At 38.8% G+C, this 21,333-nt stretch overlaps 1 protein-coding gene across 3 annotated transcripts in view; it reads right to left on the bottom strand.

Moving 5' to 3' along the window:
* Positions 1–317: 317 nt before the first annotated feature.
* Positions 318–21,333, bottom strand: part of RESF1 (retroelement silencing factor 1) — a 38,541-nt gene continuing 17,525 nt past the window's right edge. The window contains exons 3-5 of one of the 3 annotated variants that reach the window (XM_082666606.1): positions 5,186–10,169; positions 3,834–3,917; positions 318–1,058 (exon numbers count right to left, since the gene is read on the bottom strand). In XM_082666606.1, the coding sequence (XP_082522732.1) occupies positions 892–1,058; positions 3,834–3,917; positions 5,186–10,112 (5,178 nt within the window). In that variant the 5' untranslated portion in view covers positions 10,113–10,169 and the 3' untranslated portion in view covers positions 318–891. Of the gene's footprint in view, positions 1,059–3,833; positions 3,973–5,185; positions 10,170–21,333 lie in introns of those variants that run through there. The other 2 variants (XM_082666608.1, XM_082666607.1) reach the window with 2 other exon arrangements.

Here is a 21,333-nt window from a genome sequence, read left to right as displayed (position 1 = left end):
TTTTTAAAACTTGTGATAAAATATACATAAGAGTTTACTATAGTTTTAATATGTGTGAACTATGTAGCATTAAGATTTTATGAAAACAACACATTTCTACTTCTAGTAGTCATAAAAGCCCAGAAACATCTGAAGAGTTATATTTTGCCGTCCTTGCAATTTCCTGAACCTAGTAAATTTTTGCTCTTCTAATGAATGAACCTGAAAATATTTACTTGTGACAGCTTAATTAACATTTCTCCTTTTAAAAACACCTTTCTAAAATGTGCTCTGTTGTGAGGGCAGGAAATCAAACACAAATCAAACTGTTTCGGATATACTTTTTAAAAAATAAATGTTTATTTCAAGTATGAAAAGTAATGTTTAGATGTTATCCAAAAATTATGTTCAGTTTAACAAGTATAAAACAAGACTCCGACAAAAAGTTTACAATTCAGTATAAAATACTTAAGAATATACTTTGACATTCACAGTGAGGATTTCTGAAAAATAAATTTTGCTAATAAGTTTTAGAAACAAAAATACAGTCCCAGAGGAAATAAGTCCTTAAGTAATGCACAGGTCTCCCTTAGGATGGATAGTTAGCATTTCGAAACAAGATTTGTATAATAATTCATTTTAAAATAATGGTAAACTTGGTTCAATAATGTCAGAATTCATGGTTTCCCCGACAAATACCATCTATTTCTTATGCCTGCTACCCACAGATAAGGTTCTCAAGCCAATTTAATTAAGTAACTTCAATGATATACATAACCTAAAATGGTAACCAAACTCTGAGAAATTTTATCACGGCAATCTGAGTATTTCCAGAAAAATAATTTGAACAGAAAGTGACAGAAATTTTCTTGTGGCAATTAGAGAACCATCAGAAGAATTAAAGTCTGAAAATTATTCTAAAGGACTGCTACCAAGACTTCTGCTTCTCTTCTCCATGTACATCTTTTTGTAGGTTTGAAACATTGCTTTTGAATCTTTTACTGGGTTTTGTAGTGTCTCAAATCCATCTGCACTGAAACTTCTCTTGGAGAGTCTTGAATTAGCCAAAACATTATCATCTAAGGAAACAAAAATTTTATTTACTTTATTACTCTTAATGTTAGTGACTAGTATACAATCAATATAAATTGAGACGGAAAACATGCGTTGTTCTCTGGGATAAAAAATTAGGGAAAGAGTTAAGTGTGACAAACTATGGCTCTTTACCTACAGAATTATAAAGTAAATACACAGGACATCTTGCCTCTCCTTTGGGGGCTGTTTTCTAACATCACCCCCATCTTTACTGCCCAGGGCTATTCTGCTCTACCTGTACGCTTGCCCAATAAAAACTCATTATTTGCATACTATTATGAACGTGACTTTCTTAACAGCCATCTAAACTAGCAATATAAAAAGCACAAACGCAAGCCAGTTACAAAGAGTAAATGGAAGGTACAGTTTGCATATTCTGGCCTTGTTATGCACTAGGTGTTCTAAGAAATATCTGTATTTTTCTGTTTCTTTAGACTATTTCAGTGCTGTTATTAGCCTCACTATCCCTTTTTTTGATGGGCCCAGCCAGCTTTTCCTTTTTCTGTGTATTTCTAGATGTGCCTCTATATCTCAGAAGCTGTTCCAATTCTGAATTCCCGTACTTCACATTCCTGCTGTAGCCACTCCTTTCTGAATAAGTTTTCTTGTATCTTTTTCTGCCTGGGTGGGTCAAGCACTCTGTCCTCTTCTTTCTTTATTTTTTTTGCTAACAGAGGCCGGCTACTCTTAATTCTTTATCTGTTTCAAATTCCTCTCCGTGCACATCAGCTTTCTGTTATGAATGCTGATACCTGAGGTGCAGCTCTAAGCTGCTTTCCGCTGGATTCTGTCACCTCCTCTTCTTCTACCTCACCCTGACAGCTTCACGACTTGCTCCATCTACACTCCAACCTTTGCCACCAAATTTAGGTGTTGCTTATCTAAAGTGTGTTTTTTATAGCTCTCTGGGAGTTCCAGTTCTTCAGCCTCTTCCTCTTGGTATGTTCTGTCTTTCATGATTTCCCTGAGTCTCATAAGACTTTTTTTTTTTAATTATAATTTTATTTTTATTTATTTTTGGCTGCGTTGGGTCTTTGTCTGCACGCAGGCTCTCTCCAGTTGCAGTGAGCGGGCTCTAGGCACGTGGGCTTCAGTAGTTATGGCTCACAGGCTCTAGAGTGCAGGCTCAGCAGTTGTGGCACACGGGCTTAGTTGCTCCACAGCATGTGGGGTCTTCCCGGATCGGGGCACGAACCCATGTCCCCTGCGTTGGCAGGCAGATTCTGAACCTCTGCGCTACCAGGGAAGCCCTTGTAAGACTCTTGACAGAGCTCTGGACTTGTTTCTTAGCTTTTCTCTCACCCTGCTGCATCTCTCATTGCACCTGGGCCCTGCTTTGTGTCATTTTCATAGTGATCCTGAGTACTGATGTCCCACCTTCAGTGTTTATTGCTCATCCTGTCCGCAGGTTATCTTCACGTCTGTCGTTTAGCTCATGCTGCTCCCTGAGCCTCTGGTCAACCTGTGCATATATCCGTCTTCTGAGTATTTTCAGATTCAGATTCCAGTTATGCCTCCCAACTCTCTCTGAAGCAAAACTTATGGCCCTCCCTTTTTCCAAGGAACTTTCCTGCTGCAATCTCCACACCCATTTCCATCTTTCTCATATTTCACTTCCTGTGTTCCAACTTTAGGGGTGTGTTTTCTACTCTCTCACTAATTAATTTTCCCCTCTTTCCGTTGTCTTCCTGTTCTAATTAAGAGTGCACATTTCTTCTTCCTTTGATTCTTTCATTCAGGTTTCTTTTTCCCTTTATGGATCTTCAATGTATAAGCCTCCATTTCTACATGCCTGCTTACATATATTCTTTATAAGCTCTTCTCAACCTTTGTCACACTTCTTCTCTTGCTTCTCTTTATTGCTGCTCATGGCAAAATTCTGCTTCTCCCAATTTTCAAAAGACTCTTATGAACTCTTCATATTTAATTAACCCAAACTAAATTTCCTGAACCCTAGGTTCCAGTTCTCAATGCAAAACCCTAAAACACAAAATACATTCATTCCACTAATTAAAAATCAGATACTAAAAACTCTGGTTTTCTTGTTGGCCCTCAGCCCAAAACCCTTCCCAGTAAACAAACAAACAAAACCCCAAAAAACCCAAAACCAAACCGAAACAAAAAACTATGAGCATCTGTCTTTCGTCATCAAAATAACTCAAATTCCACACTTAATAAACTTTGAAGACAGGGATGTGGTTCAAGTCCCTATTGAGTTACTGGCTATGTAACTTTAGCCAAATGATCTAACCTCTCATTGATAAATGGGAACATCTTTGTCTCCCTGGTTTTGAGAATTTAATTAACTAACTTGCAAATAATCTAATCTAGGGGTTGGCTAACAGGGTATGCCTGTGGGCCAAGCCCGGCCTCTAGCAAGTTTTGGTAAAGTTTAATTGGAACATAGCCCATGCTCATTCATTATTCTACAGCCATTTCTCACTGCAATGTTAGAGTATTTAGGAGAGACATTATGATTTGCAAAACCTATCTACACAGAAGAAGCATGCCAACCCCTTGTCTTAAGTCACTGTGATGAGAATTCTCTTGTTAAAAGGAAATAGATCACTACTTCTCTGTCCACAGAATGACAGAAAAAATAGGAGAATGTCTTCCTACCACTCATACAGACACTGAACTATCTTCTAAAAGAATATGGATAAAAACCAAACTTCACAATAGTTTCCATAACTGTAATCCAGCTTATATATGATAGAGTGCCAGGTAAGTAAAATAAAAACTTAAATAGACAGTTTTACCTATTTCTTGGTTGGCTTCCGGCATCCTTTTCTCCTCAGTCAAACATTTTAACCAGTCTTCTTTTGTACTTTTTATTCCTGAAACTATTTAAATATTCATTTTCAGATCTCTAGATATTGCTATTCATCTCTTTTAGTACTATAATGAAGGAAAACCATGTAAGCCTAAATTAGATTTTAGAAGGCATCAGATATATTCACACATAACTAAAAAGGGCATGGAAAAATGCTTTCTCCCCTATGACGTGCCTGAATCTCACAATTTAAAAGTTTACCTTCATTATGTAATTATGTTTCTCCCACTTGGGCTGAACACCAACACATCTCGAGATACTTAAGGGCACATGAGACAGAATGTACCTCACACTGCTGCTGCACCCACTTCCAACCAGGCCCTCAAGATTCTAAGGATCTAGTTTGAAGAACCAAGTGTAATCACCAGTACTTTACAAAATGAATTTTATACTCTATATACTCATATATCCCTACCAACTTCCAAGAAAAAGTACCTTATTTACATTGTAATTTTATGCACCCGAACAGATACTGTCTGAACACAGTACAGGAAAAACTACGATTTCCATTCAAATCCTTTAGTTTTCCAATCTGGGTTTCTCAACACACCGTTTTACATATACTATCCACAACCCATAAATGTTTCCTTCTACCACAAATAATGAGTCCTCTATTTTCTCCTTCCATCTTGCACTACATTGAGAATTCTATCCTTCGGCTAACCAACAGTCATGATTTCCATTCGGGTTTGGTAACTCAACAATGGACAACACTGCTTCCAAGATCCTCCCATTGCATACTTCATGAGTAGACTAGAAGGTACCACTTCAGTGATAACACAATCACCAACTGCTTCAAAGATGACTATAAGGCAAACCACTTCCGTGTGTACAAAAAGATTTCATTAACATTACATATCTCCTAACACTTAGACCAAAATTTCAAATTCACAGGGCTTTGAAACTGCAAGTCCCAAAAGAGAATGAACAAAGGCAAGACCTGAAATAATGTACACTTGATGCTTTTCTGACTTAGCACAAAGAGTGCTAAGTCACTTCTTGGCACAAAAGGAAATCTTTGTATTTGGCAAACCTTACAATTTTATATACCTCTTACCTTTAATGTGAATGTAATATAATTTAAAATAAGTGGGACACAAACTTAAAACAAATATTGCCCAATGAACCATCAACTTACTGAGAAAACTAAATACTAAGTAAAGGCAAAATGCATTTAAGTCTCTCCTAGCTACAGGGAAGTCAGGAGAGATGCTCTGTCCCTTGCTGAACTACAGTATTACAATGTTGCAGACACCATCAAAAAAAATCATACTGGACCTTGCACAGGAGCTTGCTCCTTCCTAGGAGTAGATGGCAGATCATTCTGGTCTTTAACAGGGTTTGTATTCTTAAATAGTCCATCTGGACATAATTTAAACTCCAGCATGCTTAGTTTCTCTGTGGCATCTTTCACAGGTAAAAGGGTCTTAGGTTTATTTTCTGGTCTCTTTTCTTTATTAAGCTTCCTGGGTGAACTGTCTAATTTCGTGAGACAAATGCGCTCACGTTCAGTGCATTTAAATGCAACTCTATTCAGATACAGTTTCCTTTGATCCTTTGCTTGGGAAGCCATTTGGCAGAATTCAACGTCATTATTTACATTACTTAAATTTTTGTCTAATTTGGTTTTATCAATCCACATTTTATCAGGTTGCTTTCCACCAACTGTTCCTTTAATATTCCTTGAAATGTATGTTTTAGACTCCTTGGAATGATGGGCTTTGAGGTTTTTACCATGGCTTGTACCAGTATTTAATGATTCCTTAGAGGTCTGTACACTGCCATTGTGTCTCTCATTTGATCTCCCACAACTTCCCACTCGCGTAGAAAGTTTATTTGATCTCATATACTGAGAATCACATGGTACATTTTTCAGGTAGTTTTTCTTTAATGTTTCTTTATGCTTCTGCCTTGATAAATACTCCTTTGGTGACAGAACTCTATTAATTTTAGAGGAGCTATCCATAGAGCCTGAGGACTTAACATTTGACACTGTCTTTTCTTTAATCCTGGCTCTTTCACCTGTGGTTGAGAAAAGGTTACAGAATTTAAATGCACCACCTCCCACATTCTTATTCTGCTCTTGTTTATCATATTTCTTCTTCTTTATCTCTGAATCAAGTATGCTCCCTTCATCTAACTTCTTTTCCAAAACTTTTTGTTTAGAGCCACCTGCTTTCAATTTTCTCTTTTCCGGTGATACTGACTGTACCAAAGAACCATTCTTCACATGCAAATCTTTATTTTTACTTGTCAAAAAACCCATCTTTGGTTTTAGTGGTCGTAAGTTTTGTGCCATGAGCTTCCTCTGCAGGCTCTCTTGAGAAAATTTTGCAGTTTTGTTAGTGGAGTGAAAAGTTACCTCATGAAATTGCAGTTTTCTTTTTCTTTTGTGACTCTGCAAAGAATCTGGCTTTTTATCACCTTTAGATAAAAAGTGACCAGATAATTCTTGTTCTGTCCTTAATGAGCTGTTATGTTCTGATTTGGATTTATCTTTTATATTCCTGTCTTGCTCTGTTTCAGGAAAATATTTTTTCTCAATTGGACAAGTCAGAGGAATCTTCAGCTGATTATTTGGAGGACTGTTAAATGCAATAGGAACATCTCTGTCAGAGGTTCTCTCTTCTTGTTTATAACCGTTAGTCTCCAAAGGAGAACGTGGATCTTTCCCTTTTTCTTCCTTTGAAGTTGAGTTCTTAGTGGAATTACACTGGCATTGAGGTACTCCTTCATAAACCATAGAGAGCCACCCCAATGCACAGCAACGGACATCATCTTTTTCTGAATCCAGTATTACAGAATCACAGGTTTCTTCAACTGCATGTGCTTGTGGGTCACACTGGTTCCCTTCTTTTGTGACAGGCTTTTCTTTCTGAGGCTCTGTCAGTTTGTCTACCTCGTTGGGTTGATCATCCTGTTCAGGAAATAATTCTTTCATTTGCTCTGAATTTAATATTGTAATTTGTATCTGGTCTGTTGAGTCTTTGCAGTCACAACCAGTTTTATTACAAGTTTGAGCTTTTGAGATTTGGTGTGCCATTTGTTGGACCACAAAACCTTCATGCACGTTCACAGGTTCAATACCATAGGGAAACTCTTTTAAAAGTTCTGACAGCTGATCATGTAGGTATAAGATCGATGTCTTATCTTCGAGATTCTCATTTGTTGTAGGATCCTGGGCTGCTTCCTGAGGGTAACTATCCCGCTGAATAGCAGCTGGTGAACACATATCATTAGCCATGCTTTCATTTTTAGTGATATGCTCCAAACTGCTTTCCTCTGGAATTCCACTCTTTGCTCCAATGTACTTCAAAGTCGATGGTTCCGGGGGTTGCAGTGACTCTGACTGATCAGTTATTTTATGTGAAACATCTGTGCACTGTACAAAATTATCTTTTTGAAAGTCAACGTCTTTATTCCCAGTGATATTGTCAAATTGTTCATTTTGTCTACTATTCATTACTTGGTGATTGGGTAGAGCTTTCTGTGGCTCAACCTTTTGCAAAGAGGGCAAGCTGAATATCTCTGCTATTTGGGAATTATAAGAGGTATCACCTTCAACAAGAGAACAAATACTGCCAATCTGTAATACATCTCTGCCCACAATATCACTGTCCTTTGATAGATATGAGGTTTGCTGATCACTCACAGGATACTGGATATCTGGTTCTAATTTGTTATGCTTTCCTTGATTGGTATTAGGGGTGACTTCTGAATTAGTATTAGTTGACTCACTTTGCTTATCCTTCTGAATTAGTGGGAAAATCTTGGTGCTTGTGGTACTTGTCACTGGTTCATTAACGTTCAAAGCAGCAGTATTTTCTGAGGATTTGTTTTGTAAGCTACAAACACTGCCTTCTTTAATAACTGGATACATTGTTTCAGGTAAAGCTTCAGGTGTTATACCTTTGACAGACAATGTTTTGACATCTGAAAGAATTAAGGGTGATACTACAGCAATCCCCTTTGTAGTAGTTGCTCCTGAAGACTCATAATTCTGTGCTACCGTTGATAAAACTGTGTCTTGTGAGCTGTTTACAATTTTATTCTGAGAATTTACCACAGCTGAAAATGGACTCTTCTCACAGATGTCCGCAGGCTTTGAAATTCCAACTGCTGCTGTGGGTTTTTTTGACTCATTACACTGTTTTTCTTCCGTAGGTTCTGAAGGTTGCTTTTTCCACAAAGACAGACATGTTGCTAGCAAGTCCATGGAAAAGTGAGAGTCACTTTTAGAAGACATTCCATTGAAGGATTTATGCTCAAAGCAAGAAGAGTTGTTTGATATCTTGGCATTTATATTACAAGTAGTTGGAGTACCTGGAGTTTCCATGGTTTTCAAATTCACTTGGTTACCAGTGTTCTGGATATTTGGATTCATTTCAAAACTATGCAGTTTAGAATCATGAATACGTTCATTAGTATCTTTTAATAATTTCTTCTGAGTTTTATTTCCAGATGCAAGTAAACTGAGAATCAGCCTATTTTTATTTGGATACTTTGAAACATATTCCTCAAAGGATGTAGACTGAGGAAGAGAAGTTGCTTCAGAATTTGTTGGCACATTTTGTGCAACGTTGACTAAATTTCCTGATGAAAACTGGGTGTTATTTAATATTGCCTGGGTAATCTCAACAGTTGACGTCTTTAAAGAACTCACAACTTGCGAACAGCCAGAACTTAGTAAAACAGAACTGACTTGGTTAAAATTTCTGTCCTGAAGGTTGGAATTCAATGTATTGTGTGTTCTATTTGTTTCTTCTGCAGATTCCATTACTGTTGGTGGTTTATCCTCCACAGTATCTGGAGGGCCTAGGGTTACCTGTGGTCCAGACTGGATTTTGGCAGTTTGTTTCAGAGACAACCCACAATTTTGAGCTGATTCACTGTAAGAGGTATTAGTTGTTTTAATACAACCTGCTGCCATCAAAAGATTTTTATTAATTTTAATTTTCCTTGCAAGGTCCGAAAACTTCTTTTTTATTTCTACTAATGTTTTAATATCCCTCACTAACTTTTCTTTTGTGGCACTTGTGTCCAGTACTTGATTTGAAGTTAGATTTTGAGAATCCACTCTTTTCTCTTGATTATTTTGAGTAAGAGCCTGAACACCATCCACGTAAGATCTAACAGGTTCATTAAAAGGCTGATTGATATTTACTCTCAAGTTACAGGAATTTCCCATTGTGCTGAAATTTTCATTAAGGTTTTGCCACTGCTGCTGAAAGCCTCTACAAAAGTCTTTCCTCATTTCAGGTAAGTGCATTTCTTGACTCTGAGGAACTTCCATAGAAGTGTGTTTAACAACATGCTGAGTACTTTGCAGAGGCTGGCTTGCATACCTACAGTCATAAGGAGGAGGAGGTCTTCTGTCAGTTTGAGTAACCGCATATTGATATGACGGTACAGTTGCAATCTGCTTTGACTGTAAAGTCAGGGCAGGATTTGGAGATTGACTATTTTTAACTTGTGATGATACAGATGACATAGGGGTTTGTTTCTGAAGAGTAGGCTCCGGCAAAAAGCTTCGTGATGAGTAACTATATTGCTTTGGAAGGGGCCTGTAATCTGGGTAAGTCAATCCACTGGATGCACACTGCTGTGCCCAATCAACCTGTTGCTCTGATACAGGTAGGTTAAGTCTCGGGTTTCCTTGGTAAGTTACAGGAACTCTTCTGGAATTAGAAGGGATCATTTGTAGTTGCATGGAATAGGTATCTGATGTTAGAAATTGATTCTGTAGTGCACGTACATTGGGCGTATTCGTTCCTAAACCAGTCTGATGAGATATAGTTGCCCCTGTATGAGAAAGCATAGAATTCCTCATTGGTGAGTTCAACCATACATCCTGTGTAACTCCTGAAGACATTTGCAAATCGTGATTTGGTTGTTTGGGTCCTTTAACATTTGCATATGTTATTCTTTCTACTGAAGTTTGTGAGGTCACAATGGTCCCACTATGCATATCAGAAATAGGGATTTGTTGAGGAGTTTTATAATTTCTGATGTTGAGCAGCGGCTGTGAAACTGGATTTAAATTACTGAGAAATAGGCACGGTTCTTGGTTACTTCCAGGATGGTTTAAAGAACTTTGAGATGCTGTGGTAAGTGTGTTTACTAAAGTTTGCTCCAAAAAAGATGCCTGTTTTTTAGGATACTGTGGTGGTAAGGTGACACTCTCTGATTTTGCATTCCAGTTCATTGTTGATTTGATGCAGTAGCAGTGTATTAAAAGCCAGCTGTTTTGAATGTCAGGAATCTGTAGGAAATAAAGATCTTTTATTAAAAATCTGTTTTGCCAGGTCAGAATTTCTAAGATAATTTTCTTAGTTTACCTTATCACCAATGCTGACTATGTCTAGCAAAATTCCTGAAACCTCAGACTAGAGAAAGCTTCATCTTTGATTTGGATAAGAGGAACAGCAGAGGAAGATGTAATAATAAATATGGCAAATGTCAATAAAATTTTCTGGTGTGTTCAACAGAAATTCATTCCACCCAATATAGTTAGTATTTTGTTTGTTACACTTAAGAGACAATTACTTTCTGCATTTACTTATTTTAACTAGCTCTTTATTCTAAGTAACCCATGATCACTGTAAAAACTAAAATTAAAAAAAAAATCAAGCATATACTAAGAAGCCCTTACTACTGTCCATCTCCAATATCTAACTCCCTAGGGATACCTACTGTTACCTTTCTTTCAGAAAATTTCTATATATAAAAAAACACCAATACGTAGATAAAACCTTATCTTTTAAGACAAATGGAGTCATACCAAACATGCTGTCTACACAGCCTCATTTTCATTACTATACCTAGGATATCTTATCATTTCAACTACACATAATCTATCTCACTGTCTGCATAACATTCCACTTTCTGTGTATATCTCCATTTAACCATTTCTCTATTGATGGACATTTGGTTTTCTTAAGTTTTTGCACTTATAAACTATCCTATACTAAGAATTCTTGTATTTATGCTTTTATATTTGTGCTGTTTCTGGAAATTCCTACAAGTGAAATCAATATGTCAAAAGACACTAAAATTATTTTCATAAGCAGTGACAAACTGCCTTCCAAAAAGACTGAAATAATTTATACTCTCACCAACAGTACAGGGACATATCTAAAAATAGACAAATCTGTAACAATAAATGATAGGGCAAACAAACTTGACTTAAACGTATTAATAGTATACCAAACAACTGCAGAATACACATTCTTTCCAATGCACATGGAATTTTTACCGGTACTGACCATATGGCTAGGCCATAAGCAAATCTCATTTTTGAAGGATTACAATAATTCAGATTAATTCACAGTGGAATTAATCTAGAAATTGTAGAAAAAGGACCTAGGAAACTGCCAAATAATTAAGAAATAAAGAATGCAGTGAGCTCTGGTGTCTTTTCCTCTAATTATCCAATAGGATACCAGACCTATTGAATCAGACCCCACCCTTATGACCTCATTTACCTTAATTACCTCTCTAAAGGCCCCATCTCTAAAAATAGTCACACACTGGAGGTCAGAGCTTCATCATATGCATTGGTGGGGGGGCGGGGGATGATAAGACACACAGTTCATTCAGTCCATAATGGGCTCCCAACCCCATGTTAACATATGACTTGAGGATAATTTATAACATTAAATAGACTTATTTAAAAGAAGACTGGGAAACAATCTCTGTATTTATCATACAAAGTTAAAAATAAGTTAATCCAAGGAAAAGACAGAGTGAAATAAAATGAGAACAGAGATTCAGTAAGTCACAAGCTGGTAACAAATAAAAATCAATAAGCCTCTGACAGCACTGATCATCATAAAAAAAAAACCCACTGTATTGGGAAAAGAGGCTATCACTGATCTTACAGACATTAAAACGGTAATGTATATATCTTGAGTATTTCCAAACATTTAAAATTTAGGGGGAATGGAGAAATTCCTTGAAAAAACATACCCTAACATCTATAATTAAATATCTTCACAAAGAAAACAGCAGGGCCGTGTGGCTGTACTGGAGTGTTCTACCATTTATGGAAGAGATAATCTAATATAACCTCTTTAAAAGGATAAAAGAGGGAACACTTCATAGCTTATTTACTGAGCCTATCATACCAAAGCTGAAAAGAAAGACAATTAAGAAGCCAATCTCACAGAAACAAACACAAAAGTCCTGAACAAAATGTTAGCAAACCAAATGGGGTGATACATGAAAAGGATAACATCATGATCAAACTGAGTTTATTTCAGGAATACAAGTTTGTCATTGAAAATTAATCAAAGTAATTACATTATAATTATTTTAAAAATCATATGATCATTTCAACAGATCCAAGAACTTTTGATAAAATTCAATTAAAATTCATTAAAAGAACAATTGTATAAAACCAAGAATAGAAAGAAGTTTCCTTAATTTTGATAAATGGTAATTTCAAAAATTCAGACCAACAACAGTAATATTATTAATAATAATAGATAACTTAAATAAAGATGCCACTATCACCCACTTCTATTCATTGTTTTACTGGAGATCCTAGAAAGTATAAGAATTGTGAAGGACAATATAAAGCTGGCTATTAAAAGACGTTATGTAGAAAATCCAAAACAATCTGTAGATCTTTTAGATCTATTACATGATGGATCATAGTGTACTCAAACTAGATTGAAGAAGGCACATGTTACCATGTGTTTGATTTGTTGATGTGACTCTTGTGAATTATATATATATGTTTATTTATGTATTTGCTCATAAATACAGTAGAAGCGAGCCTTTTGAGGCCTGGTGTCAAGCATGAAATAAAGCCGTGACTAGAAACTGACTCCATGACTTCAGAGGTTTCATTTTTTGTCATTGCTGTACCTGAGCCAAGACTGATCTGTGCATGCTGGTAGGAACAGGCAGAAATTTGGGGGATCTCCTGCCAAGGTGACACAAGTGGCATTAGAAACCTCCCCCTCCCAAACTGAACATCTGATCTCGGAGATAATGTGCTCCTGGGACTATAAAATTAGGTGAGCTGGGACTGTTTGCATTTGAGACAAGTGTTGCTGTATCCTCATCTCTTGTCGAGGATCCATTCACCAAGGCATTGGCCACCAGAGGCTTTGCCTGAATGGACGGTCTTCACCTCATCACTTGTGACCCAGCAGTAATCCAGACCTGCTTGAGTGCCTTGCTGAGGAGACTAGTGTCTTGGACCAACTGGACTTTTCTATTATGGATGCATGCATGGACTTGGTTCGTTACAAGCACTTCGTGCTCAAAGTGGTTTTAACTTTCATTCTGCATTTTTAGATACGTTTTTGCTTTCTATTTCTCTGCTTGCTTCTTCTCACTTATGTGAAAGTCAAAGTCATTGGTGAACTCTACGTTTGTCCTGACCTGTCATTTGATTAAGGTAGTAAAGAAACCGCCCTCTCTTTGAGAGTTTAATTTGTCGGGGAGCCAGATCACCCTTGTCCAGCATGACAGCATGCACATTTTAGTTTAAAAACAGGTCCCAAGGAGAAAGATCTGTATATTCCTCACATGCTTTCTCCCAGGAAAGCTCCTTAATAAGACAACTGATCAGGGTGAAGTATAATACAAAGTAAAAAGCAGTACTACCAAGTAGCAGTATTACAAAAGAGTTAATGATAAATTCCCAATAATTTGCCCTATTTCTTATGTGAGCTTGGGGGTGGGAGGTTGCTACAGACTGAATTCTGTTCCCTCAAAATTTATATGTTTAAGTCCAGTTCACTATATTTGGAGATAGGACCTTGAGTGAGGCAATTAAGGTTAAATGAGGTCATAAGGGTGGGGCCTTAATCCAACAGGATTAGTGTCCTTATAAGAGAGACAACCAGGTGTATACACACACAGGAAAGACCATCTGAGGAGACACAGAGAAGGTAGCTGTGTGCAAGCCAATGAGAGAGACCTCAGGAGAAACCAAACACATTGATCTCAGACTTCCAGACTCTAGACCTGCAGAAATTTATTGTTTAAGCCACCCAAGCTGTGGTTATTTTGTTAGGGCAGCCCTGCAGACTAACACAGAGATTATGGGTAGGAAGAGAAATAATTACAAATAATTACAAATAATTTGGGGTTGTTGGGTTTTTACCCCCCCTCTCTCCTTTGCTGGCATAGAAAAAAACTGAATCCTGGAAAACCAACCTTGAACTACCTAAATTAAAAGGAGAGAATTAAGGGATCTCCGTGGCAGTCCAGTAGTTAAGATCCCACACTTCCACTGCAGGGGGCGCTGGTTTCATCTCTGGTCGGGGAACTAAGATCCCACATGCCACTTGCTGCAGCCAAAAAAAACCCAGAACAAAACAGAAAAGACCTTTTTCCTGACTGCAGCCTCTACTTTTAGATACAATGTATTCTTAGACCTTCTGAAGATATATTTTAATGGAGATAACCAGAGACAGGATTTCCATGGTCTATCATTTAATTTTTTCTTGGAAAAATTAACTCTTTTGCCCCCAAATTTGCACCCTGCCCTCTTATCTCCCCTCACCTGTGACAGCCATGGCATTTACCTAACAAATTCCAGCTATGGCTGAACTTAAGAACCTCTCTGCACAGGAGTAGCCAAAGTTTTGGGGGAAAAAACACACAAGCCAACAAAATGAGTTTACACATTGCACATATCCACAGTGCATGACAATTCTACTTCATTTTGTTGAAATTTTATTTATATTGAAGTAATTTAATTTTTCCATTCTTCTCCCCTCCCACCACCCCAACCCATACACATGCTCCCCCTACTCAGCTGCTTATATTTCAGAGGGAAAAAAATTGCACTACCTATCATCCTCCCGTCACCAAATCTATAAGACAGAGCCTTGTAAATGAAGTCTGTATTTATAGTATCAAATCTCTACATTTAAAATCCTGCTCCCAGGAATCCCCTGGTGGTCCAGTGGTTAGGACTAAGTGCTTTGACTGCTATGGGTCCGGGTTCGATGCCTGGTCAGGGAACTAAGATTCTGCAAGCCGCGCAGCACAGTCAAAAAACAAAAAAGAGAGAGAGAGAGAGAGAGAGAGAGAGAGAGAGAGAGAATCCTACTCCCTTTCCCTGTATTCCCAGTATCAACCTGTCTCTAACTGGATTAAGTCAGTTACACATACACAGGCGCACACACACACATGCACATACGCCAGGATTACTGGTACTCAAAAAACACAACAAATAACCTCACTGGGCCCTACATTATTCAGCTCTCTACTCCCCCCCCCCACACCAGTGACAGTCTTTTAACTTGGTTAAAAATCACAAATATAACAAATCAGATGTTAAATGCTTAAGACCTTTAAAGGTAAAAACAAATATGATTTTTTTTAAAGTAATTTGTGGGACTTCCCTGGTGGTCCAGTGGGTAAGACTCCAACAGGCTCCCAATGCAGGGGGCGGGGGTTCAATCCCTGATTGGGGAACTAGATCCCACATGCATGCCACAGCTAAGAAGTCTACATGCCACAACTAAGACCTGGCACAGCCAAAATTAAATACATATTAAAAAAAAAATAAAGGTGGGACTTCCCTGGTGGCACAGTAGTTAAGAATCCGCCTACCAATGCAGGGGACAAAGGTTCAATCCCTGGTCTGGGAACATCCCACATGCCATGGAGCAACTAAGCCCACGCGCCACAACTACTGAACCTGTGTTCTAGAGCCCATGAGCCAACACTACTAAAGCCCACGTGCCTAGAGCCACCCTCCACAACAAAAGAAGCCACTGCAATGAGAAGCCCCGTGCACCGCAACAAAGAGTAGGCCCCACTCGCCACAACTAGAGAAAGCCCACACGCAGCAACAAAGACCCAATGCAGCCAAAAATAAATAAAATAAAATAAAGTAATTTGTGATTCCATAAAATAAAAAAATATACTGAAAAATTATTAAAGAAGCTAAAATGCTACATTACAAAATATTCACTTAATGCAAAAGAAAACAGTGAGGGACAAAAAGATATGAGACAGAAAATAAAAAGTACAAACAGGAGATGTAAATCCAACTATATCATAATAACATTAAAAGTGAGTGGATTGGGCTTCCCTGGTGGAGCAGTGGTTGAGAGTCCGCCTGCCGATGCAGGGGACGCGGGTTCGTGCCCCGGTCCGGGAAGATCCCACGTGCCGTGGAGCGGCTGGGCCCGTGAGCCGTGGCCACTGAGCCTGCGCGTCCAGAACCTGTGCTCCGTAACGGGAGAGACCGCAACAGTGAGAGGCCCGCGTACGGCAAAAACAAAAACAAAAACAAAAAAGTGAGTGGATTAAACAATCCAAATGACAATGTCAGACTATATTTTTTAAAAATGGCTAGCTAACTATATGCTGTCTCCAATAGGCATACCTTTGAGTCAAAGATAAAAACAGATTGGAAATAAAAGGATAAAAAAAGAGGGACTTCCCTGGTGTTCCAGCAGTTAAGACTCTGCACTCCTAATGCAGGGGACTCAGGTGTGGTCAGAGAACTAGATCTCACGTGCCACAACTAAAAGATCCCGCATGTTGCAACTAAAGATCCCACATGCCACAACAAAGATCCCTTGAGCTGCAACCAACACCCGGCACAGCCAAATAAATAAATAAATAAATTTTAAAAAAGGATTAAAAAAACGATATTAGGCATACAATAGTCACAATAAAGGGAGAATGACTATACTAATTTTCAGAAAAAATACACTAAAACAATGTTACTAAAGAGGGACTTTTTATAACCATAAAAGGGTCAGTCCACCAAGCAAGATATAACAACTATAAATATATATGCACTTAAGAGAGCATTAAGGGCTTCCTTGGTGGTGCAGTGGTTAAGAATATGCCTGCCAATGCAAGGGACACAGGTTCAAGCCCTGGTCCGGGAAGATCCCACATGCCTCGGAGCGACTGGGCCCGTGCACCACAACTACTGAGCCTGTGACCCACAACTACTGAGCCTGTGTGCTACAACTACTGAAGCCCACACACCTAGAGCTGGTGCTCCACAACAGGAGAGGCCACCACAATGAGAAGCCCGCGCGCAGCCGCGAAGACCCAACGCAGCCAAAAGTAAAATAAATAAATAAAATTAAATTTAAAAAAAGAGAGAGAGCATTAAAATACAAGAAGTAGGGACCTTCCCTGGTGGTGCAGTAGTTAAGAATCCACCTGCCAATGCAGGAACACGGGTTCGAGCCCTGATCTGGGAAGATCCCAAATGCTGCGGAGCAACTAAGCCCATGTGCCACAACTACTAAGCCTGCGCTCCAGAGCTCGTGAGCCACAACTACTGAAGCCCACACACCTAGAATCCATGCTCTGCAACGAGAAGCCACCACAATGAGAAGGCCGCTCACCATAATGAAGAGCAGCCCCCGCTCTCTGCAACTAGAGAAAGCCCATGCAGCAACGAAGACCCAATGCAACCAAAAATATTTTTAAAATGAATAAATTTATATAAAAAAAATACAAGAAGCAAAACACAAAGTGAAAAATAGGCAATTCACCAAGAGTCAAAGACTTCAATTCCCCACTTTCAATAGTGAACAGAATTGGCGGGGGCGGGGGGGCGGTAAAAAAAAAATCTACAAGGAAATAGGAGTTTTCAACATATTATATACACCCACATTTCTAGTTTCCAGTGCAGATTAAAAAAAAAAAAATCAAAAAACTGGAGTACTTTAGGTTGCAGGTTAGTGCACAATTGTCCATTGGCTGCTTTGTAGTTTTAAGGTTCTCTCCTCTCTGGCATTTACTATGGTTTGGATCCAATAGTTCATGTACTCTTGTCAAGTGGCAAAAGGGTCAGCAAGCAGCCCAGTGACAGGTGTATGTGCCAGCAAGCTATGAAAGCACTGGACTCTTATATTCTGTTGTGGGGAATCTTCCTAACTGTGAATAGGTATAGGCAAATTAGCAAACTGTAAATAATGATCCTTGATATAGCCACACAAAATTTGGCTCTACTAACCCACCCATCTGGCTGTAGGCTTTATGGTTTGGAGAACAAGCAATACTAATATGTTGATGCTGATGAACTGTGGTGGCCCTCACTGGGAAGGGAGGCAAGCAGCCCGGGTGTGTTGACATTGATAAAGTGCTATGGTCTACACTGGGGGGATTTAGAGTCATAATTAATATACTCCTATTCCAAAGAGAGAGTCCACAGAGGCTTCCTGTGTGTCATCACAAAAACAGTCTTTTAAAATTTTTAATTAAAAAAAACCCCTAAAGTCTATCTTTAGGTCTGACAGTCTCTGGATTGAAATCTTATATATATTATTACTATTACTTCCTATGAGAAAAGTGGGAAGAAAGCAAGTCACTAAAATCCATGGCATAGGAAGTTGTAAATAGCAAGTTGTAAACTGTGAAATTAAGATGAATTAGTGAAGCTGGAAAAAAAGGGAAGTGAATGGCTGCAGTAGACTATAAATGTAACAATGCATGTGGATTTTCACATAAAATCTTCATAAAGATCTTACTAACGTTAAGAAAAGGCTTGTGTTTTTTTTATTTTAAAATATTCTATATCCATACAATGCAAATATGGTTTAACTGGAAAGCCTCCTTTATTTGACGTCAGCCTTATTACAGAAAATTACAAACCAAAAAATAACCTAAAAATCATACCTTTGAAGAATAATCATATTAATATCTATCTTCAACACAAATGCACAAGTACTTACAACCACCAAGAGAAAAAACTCTACTGAAATGGACCTATTATATTATGGTTTGCCATGGCCAGGCTTACTTTAGGCCAAAGTAGTAAGAAACAGAACATGAAAGGGCAAATTAAGCCACATCAAGAATTTTTTTATATGCAAGGGTAACCATTAATTTATCAAAGAAACTGGAACATTATTATAGTGAAAGACAATGCTATTAAAAGCCAAAAGTGATAGGCTTTTAAAAAGACTGTGTTGGGGGCTTCCCTGGTGGCGCAGTGGTTGAGAGTCCGCCTGCTGATGCAGGGGACACGGGTTCGGGCCCCGGTCTGGGAAGATCCCACATGCTGCGGAGCGGCTGGGCCCGTGAGCCATGGCCATGGCCGCTGAGCCTGTGCTCCACAACAGGAGAGGCCGCAACAGTGAGAGGCCTGCGTACCGCAAAAAAAAAAAAAAGACTGTCTCAGGGCAAAGCAAAAGATGCATATCTAGGGATTTCCCTGGCAGAACAGTGGTTAAGACTCTGGGTGTCCACTGCAGGGGCCACGGGTTCCATCCCTGGTCAGGGAACTAGTATGCAGCGTGGCATGGCCCGGAAATTTAAAAAAAAAAAAAAAAAAAAAAAAGATGCATATCTAGACAGTTGTCTAGCAGGCTTCGATAAATGTTTGTCAAATGAATAAACGTTATCTATAACTGCTGAACACCAAGTTAAACAGAAGTCCCTATTTAAACCTGCAAATGGGAAAAAGTCTCCACCCCTCCCTTCATATCTGTGTCAACCATAAACATTACATGATTTCATCTGTAAGCATTTCAGTACCTCAAAAATACAAGATTTCTTAAAAAGTATAGTACTCTTCTCATACCTGAAAAAAACATATATCTCTTCTGGTATTTTAAATTGGAACCTTCCCTTATGTCTTTAGTTCCACTTCTAATGTGTTTATTTGGAGAGTCCACTGATGTGAATAAATTGAGGAAAAACCAGTATTTTTCATTGCAAAACTCATCTCCAATGGGAAAAGCTACAGATTCTTCTTTAAAATCAACAAAACCACAAATACCAACACGTAAGTGGTAAAACCCACTTCTGAGGAATTCCTAAAGTATCAAGATTTACTCAACCTATTCCAGCTCTGACTTTTTGTGTCCTTAGTCCTAAGAGAAATAAGGCTTTTATCAGTCCTTGAATTAGGCTTTCAAGAATAGACTACCCTAAATTCTACCTTTATAACACAACTTATAAATAGTAACAGCTAACACTTGAAAATTTATGTCAAGAACTGTTTTGAATAAATACATTTAATGGTCACAACAAATGCACGAAGCCAAGCAGTCCTAAGCAGGAGCGCCGTGGCTGGCAGGGCCACTATCCCAGCTGTTAGGTCGGCTCTCTACACTGCTGCAGATAGAAAGGAGACAAGACTGAATGGATTCCTATGTAGTTTTTTACCCACTCAAACAGCAAAACCAACTTCAGTGTCCCTAGTCCCACTAGGTAATACGAAGGCGGATGAGAACTGTAAACCGCAGTCATTTCACAGCCTGCACTTATACCCCAAGGGAAGGGAGGCTGTCAAGTCTTGAGTGCAAGTGGAACTAGGGAGAAAGAGAAACCACACTGTGGCATTTCTCAGAAGGCTGCCAGGAGGACCTGTGGGGTGTCCTGCCAAGGTGTGGGTCAGACTGAGATTAAGCTAAGCTTTGCCTGTGAGACTTTTAAAGGAAAAGAAAGGTCATCAGAGCCCCATGGTGAAGTTGTTCACCTACATGTCTAGTCTCCAATCTTTCAGGTACCTAGCTCCAAGTTCGATACAGAAGCACAGGCCAACACAATCAGATACGCTACTTAATTATACTTCCTCTTAGGTAACACTGGGTAAGAGTGACTAGACAGTGACTCTCAGCAGGATGACCAGGCCACAACCAGGTTCCCCATATGTCCCAGATGCCATCAAGGTTCACCAGTCAGAGCAACATGGCTTTCTCCTGGGAGAAGGGAGAAGCGGGAATAAATCGCTCTCATTTTCCTGATTGATTAATCTCGGTACAGCATGAGGTGTTGGCACTCATCATGATGGGCAGCAGGCAATTCAGAGCAATGCGATGATCACTGGGGCTAGAAAGTTTACACTAGTTTGTTGTGTCTTATATAGTAGAGGTCAGACAAATTGCAGACCACCTTTTCTAGGTGTATTATTCCCTAAAGTGGGAACTAAAGATCACAGAGCACACACAAGAAGAAGTCAGTTATCCTTCCTTGGAGTTCTGCCAAGCAACTCATTTGGACCCTCTAGGTTCCCACCTCAAGGAAACATGACCCATTAGAGGGGCAGTGGTCTCAAGTATCTGGAAATCCCTGACAACTGCCTCAAGTAGAGATGATTAATATTTGGTAGGCAAGTATAAGCTACTTAACAATACTCTATTGGGGTACGAACTGCATTAGGAAAAAGGCATCACTTATTATAATAGGAATGAGGCAATTCTGTGCCTCTTGAGGTAGACAAACTCCCTGAGTAGAAGTGAACAGTTCCCATAAAGTATGCTGAAATGCCTCTGAAGAGAAATCTGATAAAAATCTTCTCCTCCCTGTTAGTTACCACTGTCATAATAGGCGCATTACAGTGTTTGCTCTGGTAGTCCCAGGTTGTTGACAGGATTCCAAGAACTACAACAGAGGCATTTTGTTGTCATGGGGTTAAGATTCAGATTCTATAAAACTGGAGGTTAAGATTAATGATGCAAAGAGACCTCAAGTAC

This window comes from Grampus griseus (genome assembly GCF_964374135.1).
Source record: "Grampus griseus genome assembly, chromosome: 11".
Classification (NCBI taxonomy): Eukaryota; Metazoa; Chordata; class Mammalia; order Artiodactyla; family Delphinidae; genus Grampus; species Grampus griseus.
This window is presented reverse-complemented; position numbering and strand designations above follow the sequence as displayed.